Source organism: Macrosteles quadrilineatus, unplaced genomic scaffold (genome assembly GCF_028750875.1).
Source record: "Macrosteles quadrilineatus isolate MER2022 unplaced genomic scaffold, UCM_ALF_1.0 Scaffold_6__1_contigs__length_79288215, whole genome shotgun sequence".
NCBI lineage: Eukaryota > Metazoa > Arthropoda > Insecta > Hemiptera > Cicadellidae > Macrosteles > Macrosteles quadrilineatus.
In genome coordinates this window covers 34,642,812-34,669,659 of record NW_026542599.1, presented here as the reverse complement: position 1 = coordinate 34,669,659, position 26,848 = coordinate 34,642,812, and the positions used below count along the sequence as shown (strand labels likewise).

At 36.1% G+C, this 26,848-nt stretch overlaps 3 protein-coding genes across 3 annotated transcripts; 2 read left to right on the top strand and 1 right to left on the bottom strand.

The window, feature by feature from the left end:
* The first annotated feature begins 212 nt into the window (after window positions 1-212).
* LOC128996994 (dnaJ homolog subfamily A member 1-like) lies at window positions 213-1,496 on the top strand. Its single transcript, XM_054422566.1, has one exon. The coding sequence runs from the start codon at window positions 230-232 to the stop codon at window positions 1,409-1,411; it is 1,182 nt and encodes a 393-aa protein (XP_054278541.1). The 5' UTR covers window positions 213-229; the 3' UTR covers window positions 1,412-1,496.
* Window positions 1,497-4,083: 2,587 nt separating this feature from the next.
* LOC128997455 (NADH dehydrogenase [ubiquinone] 1 alpha subcomplex subunit 11-like) lies at window positions 4,084-4,665 on the top strand. The gene has a single exon (XM_054423092.1). It carries the CDS (start codon window positions 4,084-4,086, stop codon window positions 4,663-4,665), a length of 582 nt encoding a protein of 193 aa, XP_054279067.1.
* A 6,292-nt stretch (window positions 4,666-10,957) lies between these two features.
* LOC128997076 (lipid scramblase CLPTM1L-like) lies at window positions 10,958-26,756 on the bottom strand. The gene is made up of 10 exons (XM_054422656.1): window positions 26,657-26,756; window positions 25,216-25,406; window positions 24,698-24,824; window positions 23,255-23,395; window positions 22,637-22,778; window positions 20,671-20,859; window positions 18,949-19,136; window positions 18,229-18,364; window positions 17,799-17,914; window positions 10,958-11,099 (listed from the first exon to the last, which is right to left on the bottom strand). Exons 2-10 carry the CDS (start codon window positions 25,352-25,354, stop codon window positions 11,009-11,011), a joined length of 1,269 nt encoding a protein of 422 aa, XP_054278631.1. The 5' UTR covers window positions 25,355-25,406; window positions 26,657-26,756; the 3' UTR covers window positions 10,958-11,008.
* Between the last annotated feature and the right edge of the window lie 92 nt (window positions 26,757-26,848).

The following is a 26,848-nucleotide window of genomic DNA, read 5'->3' as shown; positions in this document are numbered from 1 at the left end:
GTGTACACATTGGATTCTAACTTGCTGTAGAAGCTAGACAGCTGATTTTACAAAATACTCAAACAATAAACAATCATTACTGTCTTTGGCATTTTTATTTGCAGCTAATTTACAAATGATTACTGTTAGAAGTTTTAGACAGTTTGAGACGGAATAACTTGGAATTTTTAAACAGCTTTTTTCGTTTATCTTATTTTGCGTTACAACATTGACTAGTTGGATTCATAAAATGGTCAAAGAAACAGGATATTATGACATCCTTGGCGTCAAGCCCGACTGTACTTTAGATGAGTTGAAGAAAGCATACAGAAAACTAGCTCTCAAATACCATCCAGACAAAAACCCAAGTGAAGGTGAGCGGTTCAAGCAAATTTCGCAGGCTTATGAAGTACTGTCAAACCCAGAGAAGAGAGCCATCTACGATAGGGGTGGTGAAGAAGCATTGAAGGCGGGAACTGGAGGTGGAGGATTTTCCTCCAACCCGATGGATGTATTTAACATCTTCTTTGGAGGTGGCAGAAGAGGGCCGGGTGAACGGAAATGTAAAGACGTTGTACATCAGCTCTCAATATCCTTAGAGGATCTGTACAAGGGTTCCACGAGGAAACTGGCAATCGAGAAGAATGTTGTTTGTGAAAAGTGTGAAGGTCGTGGAGGAAAGAAAGGTGCCATTGAGAAATGCGGGACCTGCGGAGGCTCCGGAATGGAAATCCAGGTACACCAGCTGGGACCTGGCATGATGCAGCAAATACGGCGCATGTGCAGCGACTGTAAGGGCCAAGGAGAGAAGATCCCCATCAAAGACCGCTGCAAGACGTGCAACGGGAAGAAGACAGTTAGAGATCGAAAAGTTCTCGAAGTCCACGTCCTTCCTGGAATGGTTGACGGTCAAAAAATCACGTTTACAGAAGAAGGAGACCAAGAACCTGGGTATAAACCCGGTGATATTGTTATAGTACTGGATGAAAAGAGTCACCCCAGGTTTAAAAGATCGGGAAGTGACTTGATCTTTCGAATGGAAATTGAGTTGGTAGAATCCTTATGTGGGTTCAAAAAGGTGATCAGAACTCTAGATGACAGGAATCTTCTGATCACTGTCATTCCAGGGGAAATAGTAAAACATGGGGATATCAAGTGCGTTATAGGGGAGGGGATGCCTCAGTATCGTAATTCGTCCGAGAAAGGTAAACTAATTGTTCACTTTAGTGTAAATTTTCCATCCGTGCTTCCACCTACTGTGATAGCACAACTGGAGCAGTGTTTACCACCAAGGCCTCAGCAAGACGTCCCTGAAAATGCTGAAGAGTGTCTTCTGAGTGATATGGACATGTCCTCCGAATCTAGAAGACGAGCACCCAGAGGACAAGAAAGTGAGTCAGAAATGCCTCAGGTCCAGTGTGCAGCTAGTTAATTGATTGGTTGAACCAGTTGTTATGTACTTGGAGTTTCTTGTTGTTACCGTTTTATCAATTTTATTTCCTTAATAAAATGAGTTTAATAATAATGTGTCTACTGGATCTTCTTTTTTTTACATACCTCTAAGGCTTGTGCCTTAAATAAATATACTTAACACAAAATAAGTTAATTAAAAGAAGAGATTATAACATTGAAACACTTTTGTATTAAGAAAGAACTACAATAATGTCAAAAATAAAGTTTACAAAAAGTCAGCTGATCATATGATAATTTTAACATTCAAAGTACAGTTGAGACAGTAATTAGCAGATTCAAATTAATGGCAATAGTTATTTGTGCAACTAGTGAGAAAAGTGAGCAATTGACTCACTCGAGAGAAATCCTTACTCACGAGCCGTAGGCGAGTGAGGAATGGTTTCTCGAGTGAGGCAATTGTACTTTGAACTCGAGTAGCACATTATACTTTTCCTACAGTTACCATAAAACAAATAAATTTGTGAAGAAACATAACCTTATTTTACACAGAAGTGAACGTTAAATATAACATTTAATGTGAAGTGACAAATACAACAGTACAACAGCTGACCAGCTGATTTACAGCCAGTGCTGCCAACGTATTTCGCGCGCATACGACGTTGCCTGCATGTTACGCGCTCACTATTTCGTGCCTTCACGTTGAAAATCTGGAGTGAGACAAAGTAATTAGAGTGAGACAATGTTAACATTGTCTCACTGATGAGCGAATTGGCCACTTTGCTTTCTCATATCAGTGAGAGAACATGTACATTGTTAGGTAACTGTAGGAAAAACTATGTAGCCACATACTCCCCTCCCAGTGTCAACGAGGAATGTAACGATGCGGGGGATGAACACTACGACCTGGGGCCCATTTCATAATAAACTACAAGTTACAAGTTACAACTTGTAACTTGTAATTTCCATTAGATTTGCATTGGGCGATCAGCTGATTTACTAATAATATTAGTTTGTACTTTATTATGAAATGGGCCCCTGATCTTGTAAAAATCAGTGTTTTTTAAGGTTATCTTCATTTCTGTCTTTAGTCTTGTCTACTTGAGTTTCTCTAGATTGTAGGCCTATGTCATTTTTTCTTACGTTAATGGTCGTATCATTCATAGAGTCTTGAAGGAGGAATGCCGGTTTGAGTCGGTCTATATAGATATATAAAAATTTGAACGAATGGTGTTTTTGGCCTCTGGGGACATCAAAATTAAAAAGTAAATCGGTCTCGGGCCTAAGTCTTACCATGAGACCTACGGTAATGGCTACTTCCTTATGGGGAAATTCGCTAAAAAACAGTATAATGTGTTAAGTTCTATCACCTAATAATTTTCTTTAGCCTTTACTTAGAACAGCTGATGATTTAAAAAATGATTCATACTGTACAAATAAACATTATTGATTTCTGTTCTTCTTGAAAACATGACTTTTATTTTCTCTCTCTTAATTTTTTCATTAATTTACTCAAATACTCCACATAATGAATCCATAATACAAGTGTGACAAATGTCAAATTATTGTAAAGCCTTCAAACTGCAGAACACATATTATACAGGAACGGCCCATACTAGAAAAACTAAACTCGGCACACCTTTATGACATGTTATGAAGTACTTTTTGGGCTATAACGAAAAACACTACTAACACTGGGAGCGAACAATAAACATTGAAAATTGAACATACAGAATTAAAAACCAAAATAATATGAATTGAAAATCTATATCTGTACATTTAAAGTGGAGTCAATATTTTCGTGGGGTCCCAGTTTATCGACATCCCAAAAGATTGACACTGAAATAGTCCCATATTGTCGACAACTCAAAATATCGACAGGCTATAACCACCACTTTGGTGTTCATCTTCTTATGACCTTCAAAATGAGGGGTCACTCGATGGGGCTTATCATTTAAAATTATTTGTGAGTTTCCCCCAAAATCCCCCATTTTGGGTTTGGGAACTTATGAGAATTTCAATTGTCTGCCATTTTTTTTACTGAACTGAGATAGAGACCTCTAGTTTGCGTTGGTGGTTTTCTTTTACCAGGACCTTCAAAATGAGGGGGTCACTCGATGGGTCTTTGTATTTGAAATTTTTTAGTTTCCCCAAAATCCCCCATTTTGGGGATGAACGCCAAAATTGGCGGTTATAGCCTGTCGATATTTTGAGTTGTCAACAATATGGGACTATTTCAGTGTCGATCTTTTGGGATGTCGATAAACTGGGACCCCACGAAAATATTGACTTCACTTTAAATGTACAGATATAGATTTTCAATTCATATTATTTTGGTTTTTAATTCTGTATGTTCAATTTTCAATGTTTATTGTTCACTCCCAGTGTTAGTAGTGTTTTTCTTTAGCAAAATGTCTTACTACTTTGTATAGTCTAGAAAATATTTAAATTCGAAAAGGCTTTACTCTATGTAATTCCTCATATACTTTCTGACAAGTTGTCGTCTGTCTTGTAAATAGTTTTCTTGTTTTCTTTAACTTACGTCCTTTCCATTCTCCTTCACTTCACTGTTATTGTCACTCTTGGAAAATAATATCATATCATAAATTTCAATGTGCTAGGGCTGGGTCAAGTGAACTAGATCATTCGGTCTTTTAATTACTTGTTATTTACGTGTCATAATAATCCAAAATAATGTCAAGTGATTCTAACCCCCAGAAGAAATCCCGGGAAGACTCCTCACCATTTCCTTGGCTCAACAGAATTCCAGGCTATCATTACTACGATACCCCTGATGGCGAGGATTGTCTGCAGAAAGTTATTTATATGAATAAAGTAGGTGCTCTCTTGGGCGGTTTTTACAGCACCTTAGATGTTTTAACCTTGTCAAAACCAGTTGGAGTTGGAAACATTGCCTTAAGGTACGCCACTCTTACCTTACCCGTTATGGCAGTAGGTTCAACCTTTGCTGCGGTTACATGCCTGTCAACTAGTTTTCGAGACAAGGATGACATTTGGAACTATTTCTATGGAGGATTGGCTGCAGGTAGTGTCGCTGGAGCTGCTGCTAGGAACGGCGTGGTAGGAACTGTCTGTGCATTTTCCTTTGGAGTTCTTGGAATGGTAAAGAAATACTCAGTGCAAGAAGGGTTTGATCTTTTCCCTCCGGTTGTCGATAAGGACCGAACTTCTCACCTGGGTCCATGGTCAATCCACTGGGACTTCACATTGGCGCGAGATGATCAGCCCAAAGGATGGAAATCAGCAGATAAATAAACAAGGATGTACACATGATAGCCTAAGTTATGTACTGCAAAAATTAACCATATTTAACTTAGTAATTATTTTATTTGACAAAAAATTTAGTAGGATTGTTAACAGCCTTTAACTTAATAAAGTTTCATCAATCCAGAGCTTGTCTATTTCTTTTTCTAACTTATCAACTATACATAAGGCCTACGTCTATAGGCTAGGGATTGCAATCTGATAATATATATGTCATCACTCACTGTCTCAACAAACATGTTAAAGAAAAAAGGCAGGGTGGTTTTCAAATCGGAATACATGGCTCGTTAGATGGTTGTGTAGGCTATAGGCCCTAGTTAGTAGGTAAATAAACTTACAAAACCTCCCTATAATCTTACCAAAACCAAAATAACATAGCTGCCTAACCTACTAAATTTGTTATCAATTATTGTTTCCTTAGAGAGGGTTGGAGAAAGATTCTTAGGTAAAGATAAACCCGAGTCCACATCACCCATATTGTGATTCTTGAAGTACGGTAGGTCTACTGTATAAAATTGTGTAAAAACGAGTAGCCTAGGCCTAACTTATATAGTAGAGCTCCCACTGTCCGAAGTCCAACTATTTGAATCGCTTGTAGAATTTGAACAACTTTAAATCACAGTATCCGATCATGCTGGTTCACAGGACCAAACCAAATGTCATCAAAATCAATAAAAAATTACTCAATTTATCACGTTCACGGACACACACACACACACACACACACACACGCATATATATATAGAGGTACCCTATATCAAATTATAGTAGTAAACAAGTAAAACTGAGCACCCTGAATATTTTTTTAAATATTACTTTCCGTGTCCGGAAATCAGACTTCGCTTTTCCAAAAATTAGCTACCGATATGGCTTTGTCATTCACAAGTAAAAGATCATCTAATGTGCAAGACTGGTCTAGGCGTGGACAGATCAGCAGATGGCCAGGATCCTGAACAGCACCACACCTCGACCCTAATTCGATTTAGGGTCTTCCACACCGTGTAATGAAGGCCTCCACCAGGAGCCAGTTCCTCCCTGGCTGGTATGGGAGGGTTAGTCAACGCGGCCTCCCACCTCGCCACCCGATTGCTTGAGAGTGATCCATCCAGGACTCGTGTCTGTGATAAAAAGCTCTTTCTTGACCGAAGCCGTCGCTCTGCAGGTTGGTGGCCTTGTAATGGGTGACGAGGGCTGTCTCTTGCTTAGTCCTTTCTGCGACATCACGTCAGATTGATGGAGGGGCGATCCCTATGATAGGATAGAGTTTGTGTACTGGGGTTGGTTTCAAACACCCAGTATATTAAATAAATATATTTATATAATTAGCCTATTCACGGTGCTCAGTTGTACTTTTTTACTGCTATAGGCTAATTTAATAGTATCAGCAGCCCTATTACGTGAACACCTAAATTAATATATATATATATAAACATATATATGTACAAATTTGAACAAATAGTGTTTTTGGCCTCTGGTGACATCAAAACAAAAATACCCCCGTCGCAGCAAACCTGCATACTAAGCGAATTTCCATTTACCCGGCTCGATTTCTACTAAAATATTCCCTATAAATTTTCAGATTTATTTCCTATTTAAATAACATTAATTTTAGTGAGTAGTTAAAGGTTTGCTGCTACGGGGAAGATGTTGAGATGTGTTTTTTTCAATTTAAATATTGATAGCTTAGTATGAAATAAACCAAATTGCCAAATTTGATTAAAATATATCCATAAACAAGCAAACTAGAACAGTTTATTTATTCTCCATAAGAATAACATGGGAATTTCAAATTTACAATTTTTTAAATTTTCTCCGTAGTCAATGAACATTCAAAAACACTTCAATATACTAAATTATTTGTTTTTTTAAGTAAGCTCTTCAAAATGGTCTAGAGAGAAATTTAGAAATGTTAAGTTTTTAGGGTCAAAAATGAGAAAAACCCATTTTTACCCCATAAAACCCCCCATAAACCCCTGATCCCATGGTCCGATTATGCTGGTTCGCGAACTCGTTCGAATAAATGTAGGTTTACACGTTTGTACCAAATTTCATCAAAATCGGATCAATTTTGCTCGAGTTATCGCGCTAACGGACACATATATAAATATATATATATATCTAATATATAAAATTCTCGTGTCACAGTGTTTGTCTGCAAACTCCTCCAGAACGACTTCACCGATCGTTATGAAATTTGGTGTGTAAATTCTGTAGGTATGCGAATCGGACGTAAACTATTTCCCGTTTGGAAATTCTTAAAAGGGCTCCGCCCCAGTGGCTCTGGAGTTTCCCATGTTAACCTTATGAGAAATGGAATTAATGAATCTTAACAGCTGTTTCAATTAAACAAGTTGGTTCTGTTCTATGATGTTCAATAGCATTAAAGTTACAAGGATTACCAACAGGGTGCAGCACTATTATTTCTTTTACATTTATGACAACAGCTAATTTGCAACCAAAAGGTGAGTGAGCGTAGCGAACGAACTTCAACCTGGAGGCGAGTTAGCGTAGCGAACGAGCTAACCTGAAGGCAAGTGAGCGCAGCGAACGAGCTCCAACCTAAAGGTGAGTGAGCGTAGCGAACGAGCCCCAACCCAAAGGTGAGTGAGCGTAGCGAACGAACTTCAACCAGGACGTGATCATTGACTATTGGATACAGAAGAAGACATCCCATCTATATGGAACAGCTGTCACCAATTTTTTACTAAAAAAGAATGTAGTTGTGTGAGCCAGTCACAGATTGCGCTAGTGTCCAAAAATCTATTTTGTACCTTATTTTTTGTTACTGACATAGTTGATGGGTCACAACAGTTGCTATAGCTCATAATAAGTCATTCCATCAGTTTGACTAGGTAAAAACCATCATGTAATCGGCAGAAGTCAGTAATTTAGGTCAGCGCAATCTGTAGGTGGCTCACATCAACTAAGACAAATTTTATTAATAACCTGGTTACAACTTTAACATGGGGATGGAATGTCTTGTAATTGTTGTATTAATAGTCAAAGACGTGATTGAGCGATGCGAACGAGATCATCTTGAAAATTAAACGTAACGGTACTTTCTTTCCATCGGTCTGTCTTAGGGGAAACCTATAACTTAGGCGATACGAAGTTCGCCGGGTCAGCTAGTATATATATATATATAAATATATATATATATATATATATATATATATATATATGAATTTGAACGGATGGTGTTTTTGGCCTCTGGGGACCTCAAAACGAAAAAGTAAATCGGTCCCGGGTCTAGATCTTACCATGAGACCTACGGTAATAGCTTATTCCCTATATGGGAAATTCGCTAAAATAAATCGCTCCCAGGCTCAAGTCTTGCCATGAGACCTACGGTAATAGCTATAGGGAAATTGGCTAAAAACAAGGTAGGCTAACTAAAAAAAAAATAATGTGTTATACAGTTTACACTATTCATTAATTTATTTACAAAATCAGTATATTTTACCCTCATGATAGGAATCAGTTTTAAAGTAGGCCTACTGTATATTCAAAAATACGGTACTGTACTTCCCCCGGGGGTAAAAAGACTCTTAGCTACGTTCTCCGCTACAATCTTGCATCGCCGCTCCATTGTGTTTTTACCCTAAGCGATAACCAAAACAATATGAGAGCGGCATCTATTTTTAAATATTGTAGATTAGGGCCTACTTTTATAATTTTTTACAACATAATCTTACTAATATTATAAATGTGAAAGTTTGTGCGTTTGTTTGTTTATTTGTTTGAAGTTCAGTCACGCATTAACTACTTGATGGATTTGGCTGAAATTTGGCATGATTATAGCTCACATTCCCGATTAACATATAGGCATATTCTTATCTCAAAAATCCTTTCGGGCTCCACCCCAGTGGTTCTGTAGTTTCCCATGTTAACCTTATGAATATTCATATTTAAAGGGAATAAAAGAATTTAGTCAGCTGTTTCAACTTAAAAAGTTGGTTCTATGGCATGCAAAAGCATTAAAAGTTATAAGATTTACCAACAGGGTGCAGCACTATTACTTTTTTGCATTTATGGAAACAGCTAATTGGAACTAGGCAACAACAAAAAACTATGATATGTAATGAGAACTGTCAAAGTAGGATAGTTTACAGTTACTTTTATGTTTTTAATTTTGTGAATCATTTGTGATATTTTACGAATCTTTAATAATTTATTTTTCTCTATTGTTTAGGTGACGTGGTAGAATATGGCCATGGTAGATGTGTAATACTATAGTATACCGTAAATTTGAAGAATTAAATTTTATCAAATCGTGTCCTCCCCTATTGCAAACACAAAGCTTGAGTATAACTGCAATAAGCATTTTACACTTATATGCCAATCCCGTACGAAGGACGGAGAGAGAGAGAGAGAAATTCTTTATTTACAACAAATTATTTTGCAGCATTACATGAATCAAATAAAAATATCACATGGGTCACAATGACCTGTGCGTGATAGAGTCCTTATTTGGCTGCTTAAAATCAAAATAAAAGTTCTCCATACTTCACATAATAAAAATAAAAAATCGAACAATAACTTAGTAAAATAAGCATAACAATTAATTTACTACAATTATAATTATAAAAAAACTGTGAAACCTAACAACCATATGCAAATGTAACTCAATAGTAGGGGAGCTCATTGCTTGCATTACATCCAATACACATTAACTTTTTTCCTTCGATTCCCAATTTTACTGAGGCATGGATTGCGTCAAGTAAGAGTGCTGTAGAAAGTACAATAGATAGTCCAGTTATCAGTTGGTTAAGTCTAAACGAGATATCTCTGGGACGGATACTCTGCTAATATTATAAATGTGAAAGTTTGTGTGTTTGTTTGGAGTTCAATCACGCATTAACTACTGGACGGATTAGGCTGAAATTTGGCATGATGATAGCTCACATTCCCAATTAACATATAGGCATGGTCTTATCTCAAAAATCCTTTCGGGCTCCGCCCCAGTGGCTCTGTTAACATAGAACACAACAGTATCGGTTAAAATAACGAATTGAAGTTGTAAAAGGTCGAAATAAATCATTTTATTAGCCTCTGCACGGTCTGAGAAAAGGGACCTCTAGTCGCTCAATGTTATTTCGCCTTAACGACAAGAGCTCCCATTTCTAATATTCACTTTAGTTTATAAACAAACTTTAGTCCAAAAATTGAATTGTCCTGCATTCTAGTGGAAATTTAGAGAACTTCAACAAATTCAGTTAACTGAGCACAGATTTCGTGGCCCCGACAAGAGTACCTTTTCTTATCTTATGGAGAAATAACATGGGGCCGACAAGAAGTCCCTTTTCTGAAGTGCGATTTTTTCAACATGCTTCGATAAAACAATTATTTAAATCAAAACTACCGTGAGTTAAGAAAAAAATTGGTATTGCCTCCGAAGAGGACGTTATAAGCTTTCTTTTGATACGGTACCAAAATAATTTCTTAAATACAAAAAAAAACTGATTTTATCCGTATTTGAAATTATCTAAACAGTTTTTTTTCAAAATGACCCTTTTCCATAACAAAACTTCAAAGTCCTATAACTTTAACAGAAAAAATCGTTGATGCATGGGATTTGCACCAAGCAATTCGGAATTTAATAAGGAATTCAAATATATATATAACTCAAAATCGATAATTCCCAACAAGAGGTCCCTATTCGCTTTCGATATCACATATTACAAACCAATATTTTTACTCCCAATAAAGCTGATGAATCTCTTTTTATAACAGCTGTTTTTTGTTTTTAAATTTATTCTGTGTAATTCTTAGGGAGAAAAATGGACCTTTGAGAGCGCCTTGCACCCTTAGGGTAGGAATTTTTAAACTTTATACTTGTTAAACTAAAAAAATGTAATCTTAGGGAATTAATCTGGCATATTTTTGTGAAATTATAATGAGGCAAATAGAAATTCTCTTGGTCTGTAGTTTTGTTGTGGCGGGGGTAGGCTATACTAATATTGTAATTGCATCAACCAGCTGTTTATCATTTAATTAATTAGGCCTAAATAGCCTACTGTAAAATTTGAAAGAATGTAAGGCAATTAGAAATTGGCCTTTGGAGCAGAATTACCAGGCACGAGGATATGATATCCACAAGTTTTTATTAGCTCTTTTTTACCTCTTCAGGAATCATAAGGAATTTCTTTCTGCCGACTAGATTTAAAGAAAGTGACCTGAAGGAGGAAATAACTAACGCGTTTTGACGCAAGGAAGAAATAACACAATATTACAAACACTTGTCTAATTTTTTTTTTGCTAGATGTAAAATAAATAACAATTGAAAACTATAAAAAATATCACCAGTCAGTGCAATTCGAACTTCTATCGTTGCTCAGTTTGTTTTCTTGTCGTCTGATGCAGAGTCCATTTCACCGACAGAGATTGCAGCTTCATCCATCCTGGATTTGTCAACTGGATACAACCTAAACGAGGCAAAGACAAGCATTAATTTAATAACATTTTTGGAATGAGAGTTACTCACGTAGGCTATATCCAATAGACAACGATTGCACATATTTTGTTCCAAAACTATTCTTTTCAATAATTACAAGAAAAAGATAATTTCAATAATTTTTTAAGAAAAGTTATAATGCACTGTCATGAAAGAATGAAAACATTTCCAAGTGTGTGGGACTCTCTCCACCTCATGTTGTCATCAACTTAGGATAGACACAGGCCTAGATTGGATTTATACAGTGCCAAAACATAAAAGTGTGTATTTTGAGGTGAAGGATAGGAGTCTGCGAGTCAGACTTTTTACTTCAGGTTGGGTTTAAAATATTGGCCTTCAGAACTCAGGGAAAAAGGATTTCTTTAGAATGTATTGATTTTTAATATTTATTTAGCATTTATTGTAATAGTCCAACCGGCTCATAGAAGATTGTACATTACCTCCTGCAATCGTGATATAATGAACGTTTTTTAACATCTTCGATCACAGCAATATCGTTAATGTCTTCCATGGTTACGGCAAATTGGGGTCCGTTGTCTTCTGCAGTCTCGGGGAATTCAAGAATATTTTTCATGATCACAAAAAAAACTATGTATTTCATGGTAACAGCACTTCATGAACATATTCCAGAGACATTGTCATCGTCTCCTACCATTGTGGCAAAACCGATATCATTACCCACAATTGGGGCAAAATCAACAATTTTAAATCATGTATCTTTGCAGACGTTTTCTGTGATAGCAAAAATAAAGGCCGGCTTGCCTTGAAATTTGGGCCGCTCGCACACCTCTAACATAAATGAGCCCCAAGCTTGGCTCCAAAACCATTTCCAGCCTGCATCGGTCCCTCGGATCCAAATAAATAAAATAGCTGTAAGATTTTATTCTATTGTAAATGTTATTCTATTTAAATGAACACAAAAGATTACGGCCTGATAGTCCATTATGCGTGATCCTAGACTCAACGGTACTAAACATTGAATAACTTCTTGATCAGCATCGTAAGTGTTATTAAATTACCTGAAAAAACAAAAAAATATATACGTCTAATAACACTAGTAATAATATATTTACTGACTCTTATACTGTTGACTCACAAGATGATAAATACATATGAAAGATGGTAAGTGGTGATCAATTTCGATTTGACACTCCAATAGGCGAATGACAAGAATCAAAAATGGCGTCCTTTATATACTAGTGGCTACCGGAAGTACCGGCCAGTAAGTTTTTATAAGTACAACTGGAGTCAAAATTCACTTGACAATTGATTAGCTTATTTTTTTACATTTTCCCTTGTAAATATACAATTCTTCCCAAGCATTCATCACATTTCCTTTCTTACAATTCTTTAAAATACAGAACATTGTCTTCCATTTTCTCTAATGAGCGGCCATTTTGTAACAAGTGTTGTGCAACATTTGATCTTTCCGGTTTGTTGTTTCTCCAAGCAGAGACATGGTTTTTGAAACGTTTAATAAAGTTTACAGTTTGTCCAAAGTAAACATGATCACAATCGTTATAACTTATTTTATAGATGCCTGAAGCTTCAAATTTGTTACAATCTTCTACATGTGGATGCAATATTTTACTCAAGGTGTTCTGAGTCCTAAAGGCCATTGTTGTAGATTGAATGAATAAAACCATTATAAACGAAATTACCTTTAGTTAGGCTTTATTGAACATAGAATCTACCATGATATAGAACTAACAATATGAAACAAACTAACATCATAGTAAACAAAAACAACTTCTAAACATTTGAACAGATGTTACAATGTACAGATAGAAAGGAATTATATGACATTCTTCCCCTCCTAGCTGACATAGTCTTTTAGATACAAAGGCGGGTGTTTACTTCTGGAGCTTCTCCTTAGAGCAATCTGGTCCTGATTCAGTCTTTCCTCGTCTTGGAAGATAGGCTCAGGTCCAGCATCAACTTGAGAACTTCTTTCATTTATTTGTAGATTGGTGTTTGAGTCTTCTTCATGTCGTAAATTGGTGTTTGAGTCTTCTTCATGTCGTAGATTGGGATTTGAGTCTTCTTCATGTCGTAGATTGGAGTTTGAGTCTTCTTCATGATGTGACACTTCTCCTACAGGTGCTAATTGCCTGGAACTCACTGTAGTTTCACGGCCATCTGCATATCTTATGTGAGAATACTCAGGATTCCCCTCAAGGAGCAGTACTTCTTCAACGAGTGGTTCGTATTTCGAGCTCCTGACAGGCCGTTTCATGAGCACTGGACCTGGATTCATGAGCCAAGATGGAGTTGTCTTACCATTACTAGATCTTCTAGAAAAGAGAAATAGTCTTTCATGCGGTGTTGTATTTGTTGAAGTACACAATAACGACCGGATAGAGTGCAAAGCTTCTAAATGTACTTTTTCCCAATCAGATATGTCCAGATTTTTACTTTTAAGTGATAGTTTGATTGTCTTCCATATAATACCAACATACCTCTCAGCTTGTCCGTTGCCCTGAGGATTGTAAGCTGTTGTACGACTGGTAGCAACTCCTAGTGAACATAAAAATGATTTTAGTTCTTGAGACATAAAACATGAACCTCTGTCAGAATGAATATAAGCCGGTACTCCAAACATTGAGAAAAGTTCCTTAAGTCTCAGAATAACAGTCCTAGCAGCTGTGTCTTGAGTAGGGAACGCGAATGGAAATCGAGAGTATTCATCTACGACTATTAAAAGATAACGATTTCTACTCTTGGAAGGAAGTGGCCCTTTAAAATCTATATTCAGTCTTTCGAATGGTTGAGTAGCTTTAATAAGTTGTCCTTCATGTTTGTGGAATCGAGGTTTTACCTCTAAGCAGGTTCGACAGGAGGAAGTTACTTTTCTGATCTCATCCAGTGAATAAGGCAAGTTTTTACTCCGAGTCCAATGATACATTCGAGACACTCCTGGATGACATAAAGCGTCATGTAGTGATACAAGGTTTGATAAACTTCCTTCCATCGATGAACACACCCTGGATAAAGCATCTGCTGTTTTGTTCTCTTTTCCAGCTCTGTAAATGATCTCATACTTATAACAGGATAACTCAATTCTCCATCTCATTATTTTATCATTCTTGATTTTGCTTGCATTCCGATCACTGAACATGAATGCTACAGATCGTTGGTCTGTTATAAGGCGAAAGTGTCTGCCTATGAGATAGTGCCTCCATTTTCTTAACGCTTCAACTATTGCATATGCTTCTTTCTCAATAGATGAATGTTTCTGTTCCGAGTTAGTAAGTGTTCTAGAGAAAAACGCTACGGGTCTACCATCAATAGTCAAAGCTGCTCCTATTGCATGATTTGATGCATCAGTTTCAACTGTTAACAACCCATCACAGTCAATCGAAGAAGTTACTGCATTAACAATGTCTTGTTTAAGTCTTTGGAACACACATTTAGCTTCTTCATTCAGTGGAAATGAACTTCTGTTTAAACAGCTCACCTTCTCAGAAAATTTAGGAATGAATTGTGAATAGTGGGAGAACATACCAAGAGCTCTGTGAAGAGAGTTTGAGTTGGTTGGAATGGGAAGATCTCGAAGTGGTTGCAGACGATCTGGATCTGGTCTTATTGATTTATGACTGATTACATAACCTAATAGATGGATCATGGCTGTAGAAAGCTTGCATTTATGTTTGTTCAAGGTAAGATTATATTTGGAAACAGCTTTCATAAAATTGCTCAAGTTCCTGTCATGTTCAGCCTGATCATTGCCACAGATTGTTATATCATCCAGATAGACCTGAACACCTTCAAGTTTTTCATAAGTGATTATGTTGGTTAACGTACGTTGAAAAGCAGGGACACCATTACGAACTCCAAAAGGCACTCGTGTGAATTGGTACAAATTCCCGCAAGCTTCAAATGCCGTGTAAGGTTTGTCATTTTCTGTTATTGGGATTTGATGATAGGCACTCTTAAGATCAATAGAACTATAAACTTTGTATGAAGCTACTTTGTTGACTATGTCATCAATCCTAGGGAGTGGAAATGCATCAAGTTCTGTAAAACGATTAATTGTCTGTGAATAATCGACAACCATTCTCCGTTTGTGGTTATCTGATGAAACAACAAGGACTTGTGCTCTCCATGGAGACCTGCTTTCTTCAATAATACCCTCTTTTAACAGTAATTGAATTTCACTTTCAATAAACTGTTCGTCAATTGCTGAGTGCCTTCGAGATTTTGTTGCAATAGGCTTACAATCTGGAGATAGATTACGAAATAGTTCTACTGGCTCAACATTAGCTAAAGCCACACTACATATGTTGAGAGGCGACTCTTTTCCTCCAAATTGTACTTGTAAACTTGAGTGTCTTTTTAGAATGTCATGTCCTATAATAATGTCAGAACATAAGTTTGTAAGTATGCTGAAGACCACATTCTTGTAAGTATGATCTTGTAATTTAAGATTGATTTTACAGTACCCTTTTATTGAAGAACGCAGAGTTGTGGAAGCCATTGATACCTCTCCCCCATTACATGGAATGACAGGGATGTTGAATCTAAGTGCTGAGCTTTGATTGATAAAACTACCAGAACTACCAGTATCTATAAGAGCGTATGCATCGACTCCATTTAATTGTACTGGGACTACAGCTTTACTCAAACACGATGGTACTGAGGCAATACAATTTGACTGATGGACTGATGCCTTTACTGTAGAAGTTGGTGTTTTGGATTTTCTACATACCTTTTGGTAATGACCTTTAATGCCGCATCCTCTGCATATAGCTTCTTTAGCTGGACAAACAGCTCTATTGTGTTTCTTAAAGCCGCAGAAGTAACATGTCTGATTGAGTGAACACGCTATATTTTCTTGAGATGGATACGATTCAGGCTTGGCAGCAGAAGGTGTTGGATCAGGACTGGACAAGTATGGATTCTTTTCAGTGATAGGTTTTGAGGCTGCAGCGTTGATTGTTGGTAAGCACTTGTCTAAGTTGTACTGTTCAGAGTGATATTTAGCAAGTTCGAGTGATCTGGCTTGAGAAACTGCTTCATCTAAAGACAAAGTAGAGCTTTCCAACAACCGTTGACGAATGTGAGGTACTAGCAAGCCATCAATGAATGTGTCTCTGATATATTCATCTCTACTTGATACAGCATTGACAGCTTTAAAGTTACAATCTTTGGAAAGTCGCTTCAGAGATTCTACGTATGTATCAATGCACTCACCAGACTCTTGTCTTCTGATTCTTAGTTTATGACGTGCATAAATTTCATTGACAGGTTTCAAGTACAACCTTTTTAACACATCAATTGCTTGTTTGTATGTTTCACAGTCATTTACATATTCATAAACGGATGGTGAAATGAAATTGGTTAATACTTTAAGCCTCAATTCTTCACTGATTTTACTAGTTTCAATAAAGTTTTCAAAAGTGTGAAACCAGTGTTTCCAATCTTGACTTGCATTGACTTCATTAGGATTGGCATTAAATCTTTCAGGTCTGAGTATCCGTTCCATAAAAAAAAGATTGATGTATATTTTAATAAAATCTTCTATGTTCAATAAATTGTTGTAGATTGAATGAATAAAACCATTATAAACGAAATTACCTTTAGTTAGGCTTTATTGAACATAGAATCTACCATGATATAGAACTAACAATATGAAACAAACTAACATCATAGTAAACAAAAACAACTTCTAAACATTTGAACAGATGTTACAATGTACAGATAGAAAGGAATTATATGACAGCCATTGATACTCCATATTTCTTGAACTTGTTAGCGATCAGCTGTGTCCTGGGTCCTGTGTAACTAAATGTAACATATCTGGGGTTTTCTACTTTTATTTCTTCCAAAGTTGTTCAGTTGTGTAACCTTTTCTGGCTCCCGATTTTTTGTCTCGTCTTTTTGGCGATTTCTGCTATTGTTATAGCTTAAAATCCGTTAGCCTGCTATTGTGTTCAATTCCTTTCTCCTACTGGCTTCATTAATTTTAATTTTGTAAGCTTGGTACATGAATCTGAAGGTTGCAGTCTTGTGGATCTTTGGATGAGTCTACTAAACATTTTGTAGACTCTAAAACTGGACTAGAATCATAGTCATTTTGAAGGGTGGTAAATGGTTTAAGCTCTCAAACTGGAGTAGAGTGACCAAAATACCCCTAAACCAAGACCAGCAAAACACAGGCTTGTAAAATATATTTATTGCATATCGGCAGTAGACGTGAGTAGGCTTTGCTATAATGCATTTTTTACGCCAAGAAACAATATCATAAACTGTTGAGTGTTGATAGACTACTTTCTTTTTTCTAATAGTCAAGCCATAATTACTAGGACATTTTTCCAAACAGAACAAATTTTCCACTGTATCCATCTACAATTTCTGCATAATTCATAAAACACATTGCCTTACAATTCCAACTTTTCAGACAGTTGATCACTGGACTTTTAATAAAGGATGCTGAAGTAACAGCTTAACTTGGTAACAAAGCTACACAGATAACCTCACTCCATTCTACACTCATCGTTCATTCATCTTCAACTTAAATTACAATCCTCGGAGTGTGTCGCTGCTTCAAAGTTAAATGATAAACCTTAACTATTACTAATACTGGATTATGACAATCACCAGTGCATTTGTGATTGGATGTTTGTTAAGAAAGGCATATGTTTAGTAAACGACATTGGAAGCAACTTACCACCTCTGATAGAGATATACCAGGAAGACTACGTCATCTCTGAAGCAAGCCAGTCTATGTGCCGTTGGCATTGTTATTATGAAGGCAAAAACATCATCAATGAAGGTGTTGAACGCCTAAACAAGCAAACAAGAAATATAAATACAAGCCTATGACGATGCAACAGACATAGACACTAAAATTGAAAGAATTAATATTTTTTGTAATAAAATCTTTCCAAAGCATCCCGATTTTGGCCTGAGACTGAAAGGTTGAAATTAACACAACCTCAAAACAAAAATGGATACTCCCCATACTTCTGCTAAAAAGTTCAAAATGTGATTCATTCAGATCTTAAATTTATTTAGAACATAATCAGAATTAATTAGATTTCTTACAATACATCTTAAAATAAACTTTTACTAGACCACTAAGATGAGTCAGAACTTACCTTATACATGAAAGATCTCCACGGAAGATGAGCCACAGATTTGAGCCGATAGTTGATAAACAACTGAGGCAACATAAATAGGAACCCAAAAGCATAGACTCCGTTCACTAAACTATGAATGCACCACGAATACCAACTGAAACATACAAAAAAGGCTACATTCACAGGGTCTGTCCTTGCTGAAGGAGAATTGTAATTCCCCGCAATAGGTTAATCAGATAAAAAATATTCAACTTTATGCTGTACATGTTTGTGTTCAATGTATGTGGTTTGTGTTCCAATCATCAACAAAGCTACTGAAGCAGATGGTATGGATTCCCTAGACATGTGTGTTTTAAAATGACACACTGCCAAAGCTAACGCTACACTTGTAAGGTATTTTCGGAACTGCTGTCAAATTAGAAAATTAATATAGGCCTTAACATTTTTTCTCATGTCCCAACTTCACATCCTAGGCTCTAGCATCCTACACCATTTTGCACATCATTTCAGGCTAGGACCACAGGGTTGCGGCATTATCACTTATATAAACTCCTTTGGGGATTGGCTTAATTTGAACCTGAGACTACAGGGACCAAAGTCTGGCGCTCTAACCCTAGACCAGCTAACTCTCTGAATTAACATTATAGATCCAATACAGCTGAACCTAAAAAAGACTATTAGTGAGAGAAGACATATACGAATGGAACGTTCGGAGAAAGACAAGGTATTTCTCATTACCTCCTATGTGACTCGTAGACCAGCGAGTACACAGCAGCCCCGATACACAGGGGATACAAGACGTAGGAGAGATACTTCATACTCTCAGCGTCAAAGTCCCTAGTGTCTCTCTCAGCCTTCGTCAGTTTTTGAGGTTTTAACTTAAACCGTCTCCAGTCCACAGGAACAACCTTCTGCACCTTCCAGATCTGAAATAAATTAGTTCCTTAACACTTAGCACTCCATGGATAATCTGGTGATTTAAATACACCTAATGTACACAAAAATCATACTGTAGTTATTTATAAGCAAATCTTAAGCAGACTCTCAGTTAGCATAGCCTAGCCACTCAGGTTAAAGTCTTGCCTAGTAATCAAAAGTATACTGGTTCAATCCAAGAAAAGTGAGTAGCTTTTGGATGGTTTTAAACTGGTCCCAGCTGTCCTTCATCATTGGGCTTTTAAAATTAAAAAGTCGGTCAGTCAGTTTTAAAATGAGTGAAATTAGTCAGTAACAAAATACATAGATCATCTCACTCCATCCTACAATCACTTGCATTCATATTCAGTTTAAAATATGCACCCAAGTGTGTATTACTGTCTTAAAGAATTGATAATCAAAGAGGCAAAATACCTAATTTGAGGTGAAGTAGAAACACTCCGTCTTGTCAAACTCAAACTTTCAACCAATCTATCCAAAATGTGTTTTAAGGAGACAAAGGGTAGGATAAACAGGCTTACCTTTAGAAAAGTAGGCATCCCACTTCACTACACTAACACAAAAGAAAACAAAAAGAAACAATGAATATTTCTAGGCCACTGGCCCATTTCTCAACATTGCGAGTCACATTAGATTTCAAGTATCTAATTTGACTTTAAATGTTGAGAAAGGGGCACAAAACATAATTAAAATAATTTATATGAAACTAAAAAGTTAATCCGTGTATTATGTTAATTTTGGTGTTAGGAAAAATATTGTGTGCATGCCTATTACAAGCATAAACAGCCATTGCTCCTCTTGAAACATATGGCTGCACTCGGCTAATGCTTCTACAGCAGTTCTTCCTACAGTTCTCGAGCAGCAATGACGTATTTTGCGCTCTAAATACACAAATAGCTATTTATTATGTCCCTTTCACACCCTAGGGCGCTAGGGCCTGGAATCAGTGTATGCATTACTTCAGGCTAGTCCTAGAGGGTCAAGGCTTTATCACATGGATAAAACCCATTGGTGATTAGCAGGATTTGAACCCAGGACCTCAGGGACCGAAGCCTAATGCTCCCTAATATTGAATTTTAAATTTGACTCCCAGAGTGCAGCATATGTCAGGTCTATCAGCTATTTTTGTTGAGTTATACTTGCAGCACGGATAGTTTTAAAGTAAATTTTCAGTGTACCATATTCTTGTGTGTACTTTATAAATCTTCGGATCTTGAAGATTTAAATCAGCAAGTTCCACTTTCAATGGTATTTTTTGTTCTTAAAATAATTATAAGTAAAATAATGTACACTAACTTATCTTACTACCTAAAGATTCTAATGTACAATGTTGTTAATGATTAATTTCATATATGTCACGTTCATTGATTAATCTTTTCTGCTATAACTTATTTGTGAAGATTAAATAGTACATGTTTTAATATTATTTAAATAATATTAAATAAACATTAATGAAATGGTGTACTAAAAAGAAACTGACTTTTATTTGACTTCGATAATTGAGAATATAATAAATGTGGTTACCTCTATTAGAGTAGAAATTCCCGAAGGTATCAAAACTAGCAGAGATGTTTCTTCATCCATTAAGTACAGAAATACGACAAACTGACTGAAGGCTCTCCACATTATCGTCCTCCCCGACAGGCCTGCCAATGTCTTTCTCGTTCGCCAGAAATTCACGTCGTTCTTTAGCGCCAAGAAGTCAAACAGGAGCTACAAATACAAATGCATTTTCTTACTAAAAAAGTATAAATTGCAATATAAAATTAGACAAAAAATTTCCTTTTGCAAACTTAGAACCTCATGATCCTTACAGTTAACATCTAAAAGTACGATACAAGCTTTTCTTAAGAACAATTTTCTTCCAGAGACATCAAACTCATTTTCCGAGTGTGCTGTATGAACATTGTTATTTAATACTGTTGCAAATGTATTGGATTACCGCTAAACTTCTGAAACAGTCAACATTGTTGTGCATGCACACATAACACAGCAATGCAGCATTGGATATAACACAGCTAAAAGAGCCTATCATAGACTATGCAATTTCCTCTTTTATGATACTTGAAGGTGAAATAAAATATGCAAAAATGTTAACAATAATTTTGTCCCTACATTTCGTTTCACTAAAACGGTGTATAAGAATGAAAACGGCATTTCACAGCAACACACTATGTAACTGAAAATATTTTTACGCCACACTACACTATTTTGAAGAACTTCCCACACAAGGAATAAGGATATAGTCCAGAAAAAAGCTATTTGCCGCCAGCTTAGTCAAATTGTACTATAATGAGTTTTACCGGACACCAATCAGCTGATAATACTGATTTTGGGTGGCAGTGAGTGGTTATAAACAAAAACATAACATCTCGAGAGGTTATGACTAGTGATTTTTAGTCCTTTAGTTGGTGGTAATATATAAGGATCTGTACAGATTTAGTAGTATGGCGTAAACTATCGTACGTGGCTCGTCCAAAATGTGTTTACCGGACTTGTATGGTAATCCCGTACGAGACTTCGTCTCGCAGGGGAAGGACCACACTCATCTGGTAACCACTTATTTTCAGGACTAGTAACGTAATATACCATTCTTTCTGAAACCAGCTTAGAATTCTGATTTTAAAGTTGATTATTGCAAAGAATAACACTATTATAATTTTAATTTGATAAACCTTTCCTACACTGAGTGTTTTGATTACACTATGTATCGTGAGGTAAGGGAACTCCTCCGGTTTTCAAGTAAACTAATCTACATTTCCTTAACTAGTACATTTACTTATCTAACCTAACCTACGTATTTTTCCTTTTTCCAAATTCTGATGAGATATTTATACTTGTAAGGCCATTACAACATTTCCTTTTTGTTTTAAAATAAATGAACATTCGCCTCACAGTCACAGTTAAAATTGAAGTCTTCAAATTACTGTACCGTATCTTTATGTGTGTATCACAATGAAAATAAATACAGTAGAACCTCTTTAATCCGAACTAATTAGGACTGGGGGTAGTTCGGACTATTGAATAGTTCGGATTACATAATATATTGTGGTTTTTGCATGATAATGGCTGAACGTGGCTAAAATGGATCGTAATTGTTACGGGAAAAGTGAAAAAATGCTTTATAAAGTAACCTACAGTGTTTATTTAATACAGTAGTAAACATAGTGAATAAACAGCACTGTACATTACAGTAGAAACAGTTATGGTGCTTATATCAATAAATACAGTACAATAAAGAAGTACTGTACTGTATATAGAGTACAGCAATGAGGCGTTCGGATTAGTGGACGTTCGGATTACGGGGATTCGGATTAAAGAGGTTCTACTGTAAAAGAAATAACACTCTGAAAAATTAAAAGAGAGGATCTCAGAATCTCTTTCACATATTCCACAAGAGTACTCCTCTTTCCTTTTAAAAGGTAAAGTAAAGTATATAACGTTACTATCGAAAACTGACGCAAATATTTTGGTTTAGACTTGAGCTTACATGGACAGATGAGATGAACACAGTTCCACACAGCAAATAGATATTTGTGTCTGCAAAGATGCCTTTTAGTTCGTCCATGTCTTTGTCAGCGAACCCCAGGGTCTTTAGCATTTGGAACGCTTCTTTCAGATGTAGAACTAACCTTTACAACCGAAAAGACAACAATTGTAATAGTGGTATTGACTTAATGTTTTCAGCCAATCAATCCAAAGAGAAGCAAAACTCTAAGAGCCTTTGTTGTAAGAACTTGCCTGGCTAACAGACAGTCTTGGCACCAAAGAGGCAATGGTGTAGTCTTTATATCTATTCAAATTTTAAACTGCTTAGTGCTTAAATAATAGTAAAGAGTATGTTCAGTTACAATATAAATCAGGACTAAATCAATTGTTTAAAAGTGTAAAATTATAGCAAAACAAGTACCAGTACTATTTTTTAACTTCCTTTAGGTTACTATTATTAAATTGGACTTTTCTAATGTGTCTTGTGTTTTTCCTTTATATTCCCTTTATACACTTTACATGTTTAGATGCCAAACCTAATGTAATCAACCTAATTCTTAAGGTGTGTCTCAATATCACTTAACAACTTGGACCTTGTGAAAAACATTCCTAAGCTTACCTTAATTTTCCTATTGAAATCGGAGCGTAATAGAACTTAATGTCGACTGTTGAGTTTTCTGGTATTTCCACAAGGTTTCGCAATCGGTCATTTAGAATATCAATCTGAATGATGGGCAAAAAACCTCCTTCTTCTGACAACCTGTAAATCAGAACTGTTGAACCTTTAGGCAACGTGTTCCCTGACTGAAGTGAGGTTATCCCACATTTATAAAACCATGGTGTTTATCCCTAACCTCTGTATATTATTTATGTAAACTGTAATGTGTATCGTGTTAAATGTCAACATTTCTACAAAACCCATCGGGTGGATCTTATAATAAGTATTTGGTCTCCCTAAACTTCCAACTGAAGATGGACCTAAAGGGTCCGAAATTAATATCGGACAACCACAATAAGGATCGCTAAGGTAAGAGTTTACATTATCAATTGAAAAATCATAAATTTGATTATTTCTCGGATATTATATTCATTTTAGCGCTGCGGAGCAGCATGGGTCCTCAAGTCTATTTTAAAAACATTAGGTTTAAAAAGTACCTAGGAATGCTGCTACAGGGAGGGTAAAAAATGTGTTTTAGCTAAATATTATTAGCTTAGTATAAATTAAATAAATTTACCAAGTTTGATCAAAATATATCCATAAACAAGCAAACTATAACAGTTAACTTCTCCATAAGAATAGCATGTTAATTGATGTCTTACCATACTGTATAAAAGTTTTGGGTTTTATGTCTGGATTCCGAAATGTTAGTTCATGCTATGTAAGTTTTAACACATTTGAGTGAAACATTTTTTGAGCAAACCATTATGAATTATTTACGCTTTATGTTGTTTACGTAGCCTATCAATAGTTAGAGGCCTGTTTATTAGCGTGTTTATAGGCGTGCAGGGTGTCACAAAAATAGCGGGTTCTACCAGGTTATAAACCTACCAAAATAGGTCAAAAATGTCCAGTTACATTTTTTATTTCCATTTTGTAATTTTGTAAAAATAGCCTGAGTAACTTAATAACTCAAAGCCCTTTGGTCATTTAGTTATGAAACTTGGTACTGTAAACATTTTAAGGTAGGGTACTAGTTATTAAAATTCTCCCAAAATATGTTTTCCAATATAAAAAAAAAATTACTTCTTAAAACTAAGTTGACATTAATATTATTTACCTCAAATTATGTTGACATTTGTCAATCATACTGTTTACATAAAATGATGCTGAAATTCATACTATTTACCTCAAACAATGTAGACATTCATACCATTTTCCTTAAACATCAATGTTGACATTCATAATATTTGTCTCGAACATCAATGTTGACATTCATACTATATACCTCAAATGATTTTTACATTCATACTATTTACCTCAAATGATGTTGACATTTATACTATTTGCCTCAAACAATTAATGTTGACATTAATTTATACTATATGTTGACATACAATTTACCTCAAATGATGTTGAAGCTCTGCAGGTATACCTATCTGAGGCAAAGCAGTGATTCCAGTCAGAATGTTAAACCCAATACTGCTCTTGATGTGAGTCACTGGCCTCAGCTGTTTTTTCTCTACACCCCCTGTGGATGGTTACTCTTATGAGAAAAGTTGGTAGTACGCATAACAAACTATATTAATCATATGTATTAATATCTATGGGCAGGACAGTAGATACAAGTGCACTGCTACTTTAAAACATAAAATTATAATACATGGGCATACAAAAGGAAAAATTTTTTCTATCAACAACCACTTGTCTTTCCTTAAAGCAGGCCTGTGATAGGTTTGTGATTGTTTTTGTGTTATGTTAAAACTGTGTTTAGTTATGACAACACCATGAGTTAATCCATTTGTTAGCCAGATGGTGGCGGAGTTCTCATATTCACTAAAACATATGTAGCAAGTTTTGCCGTCTGACAAAATACACCTTAGCCATTATATATGACATTTAACACAACCATAGATACTAACCACTAAGTAGCTGGTAGGTAGCACTAGAAGGCACTTGGTAGTGGGACAGCATTGCCTGGGTGTAGACTTTATCCTTGGCTTGACTTGCGTCACTCCACTCTCGTACCGTAGTGTATCTCGGTAGCACAAACAGGTGCATGCATAACGTACCGTTCTTCACAGTCTGTCTCGGTAATGGTACACTTATTGTTCTGGAATCATCAAGGTGAAAATTTGTGTTTAGTGTGGTATGACTCCTGTGTTTTTAAGTCATAATTGTGAAGGATAGGCTTAACTATTTCAGTTTTAGGTACAGGTATGTATTTCCTTAACGGCAGAAATGGCGGTTGACAAGGACCCTGGCCTGAGAGATCTTCATATAGAGCTTCAAAGGACATTTTTTTACATGAAAAATTAATTTTACCAACATTCTTTTAGGGGGTTTAAACATTGAGTACCTAATTGTTTTATTCTCTCGATCGTCTACAAAGATTGCTCTATTGGAAATCAGAACTTAACCATGGTTGTGGGACACGAAGAAATTCACTATTTTGTCGTGATTGCAGGAGATGTAGAATGTAACTTGTGTTGTTGCTATGAACGCGAAAGATTTTTCGCGATTTTTTTCTATGACGCGAGACTATTTTGCGTTGAACGTAAAAGATGCTCACAATTTCGTCATGACCAAGAACATTTTTTTGCGTTCACGAGTTTGCCATGATTGCAGAAGTCGTTTAAGCCCATGATATTATAACAATTACAATTTGTTTAATCCAAACTTTCCAAAACAACCTGTTTTGGCCCGAGACATCAAGGTTGAGATTTTTTACCTAACCCGAAGTAAACTAGTCTGTCCTGCAGATCCATATAGTATGATTACTAATAAATCAAAATGGAATTATTTATTAGCTAGTAGACTCTTAAGCTTTCTTGGTCTATTCACCGATCGAATCGTGGAAAACAAAGGTTTAAGTTCATCGAGTTGAAGGAGTGGGCCACCCCGTAAGCTCCAGCTACCAAATAATCAGAATACATGGGCCACTCTGGTATAAGCCGCCAGGGGCCTCATAGATTTTAAATATGATCCTGTTTAGGTACAATTAACTTTTCCTATGCTAACTTTTTTACTTTTTGTGAGGCAAGGAACTTCTCCCATTTTCAAGTGAACTAGGGTGATTAGGTAAATATGGATTTAGGTCACTTGAAAACAGGAAGAATTCGCCTGACTCCCAAAACGTACTTTAGTTAAAACACTTGTCATTTTACCTAACAGCAAAAGTCCATCTTACCTAAAACCAAAAATGTGGTGTGAGTTGTCTCTGAGAATCACCGGAGAAGAATTTTTTTACTCTAATGAATGGAAGCAATCGAATAAAAAAATTCTGATTAATGGGTTTAAAATATTGTTTCACATCCACACTCTTTTGAATCCACACACGGCAATTTTCCAAAAAAATTTTACCTTTCAAAGGCAGCATCATAGTCAAAGTCACGAATGGTAGCAACCTTCTGTATTTCCCCGGCGCTGCTTGGCCTCAGGGTAGGCGAAGTGAAAACCGCTATCTGCAACAAAAGACAAAACTAAATTCTTTGGATTGTGGTTTTGCTACAAAAAAGAATGGGTCCAAAAAGCAAATATGTTTTATGCAGAATA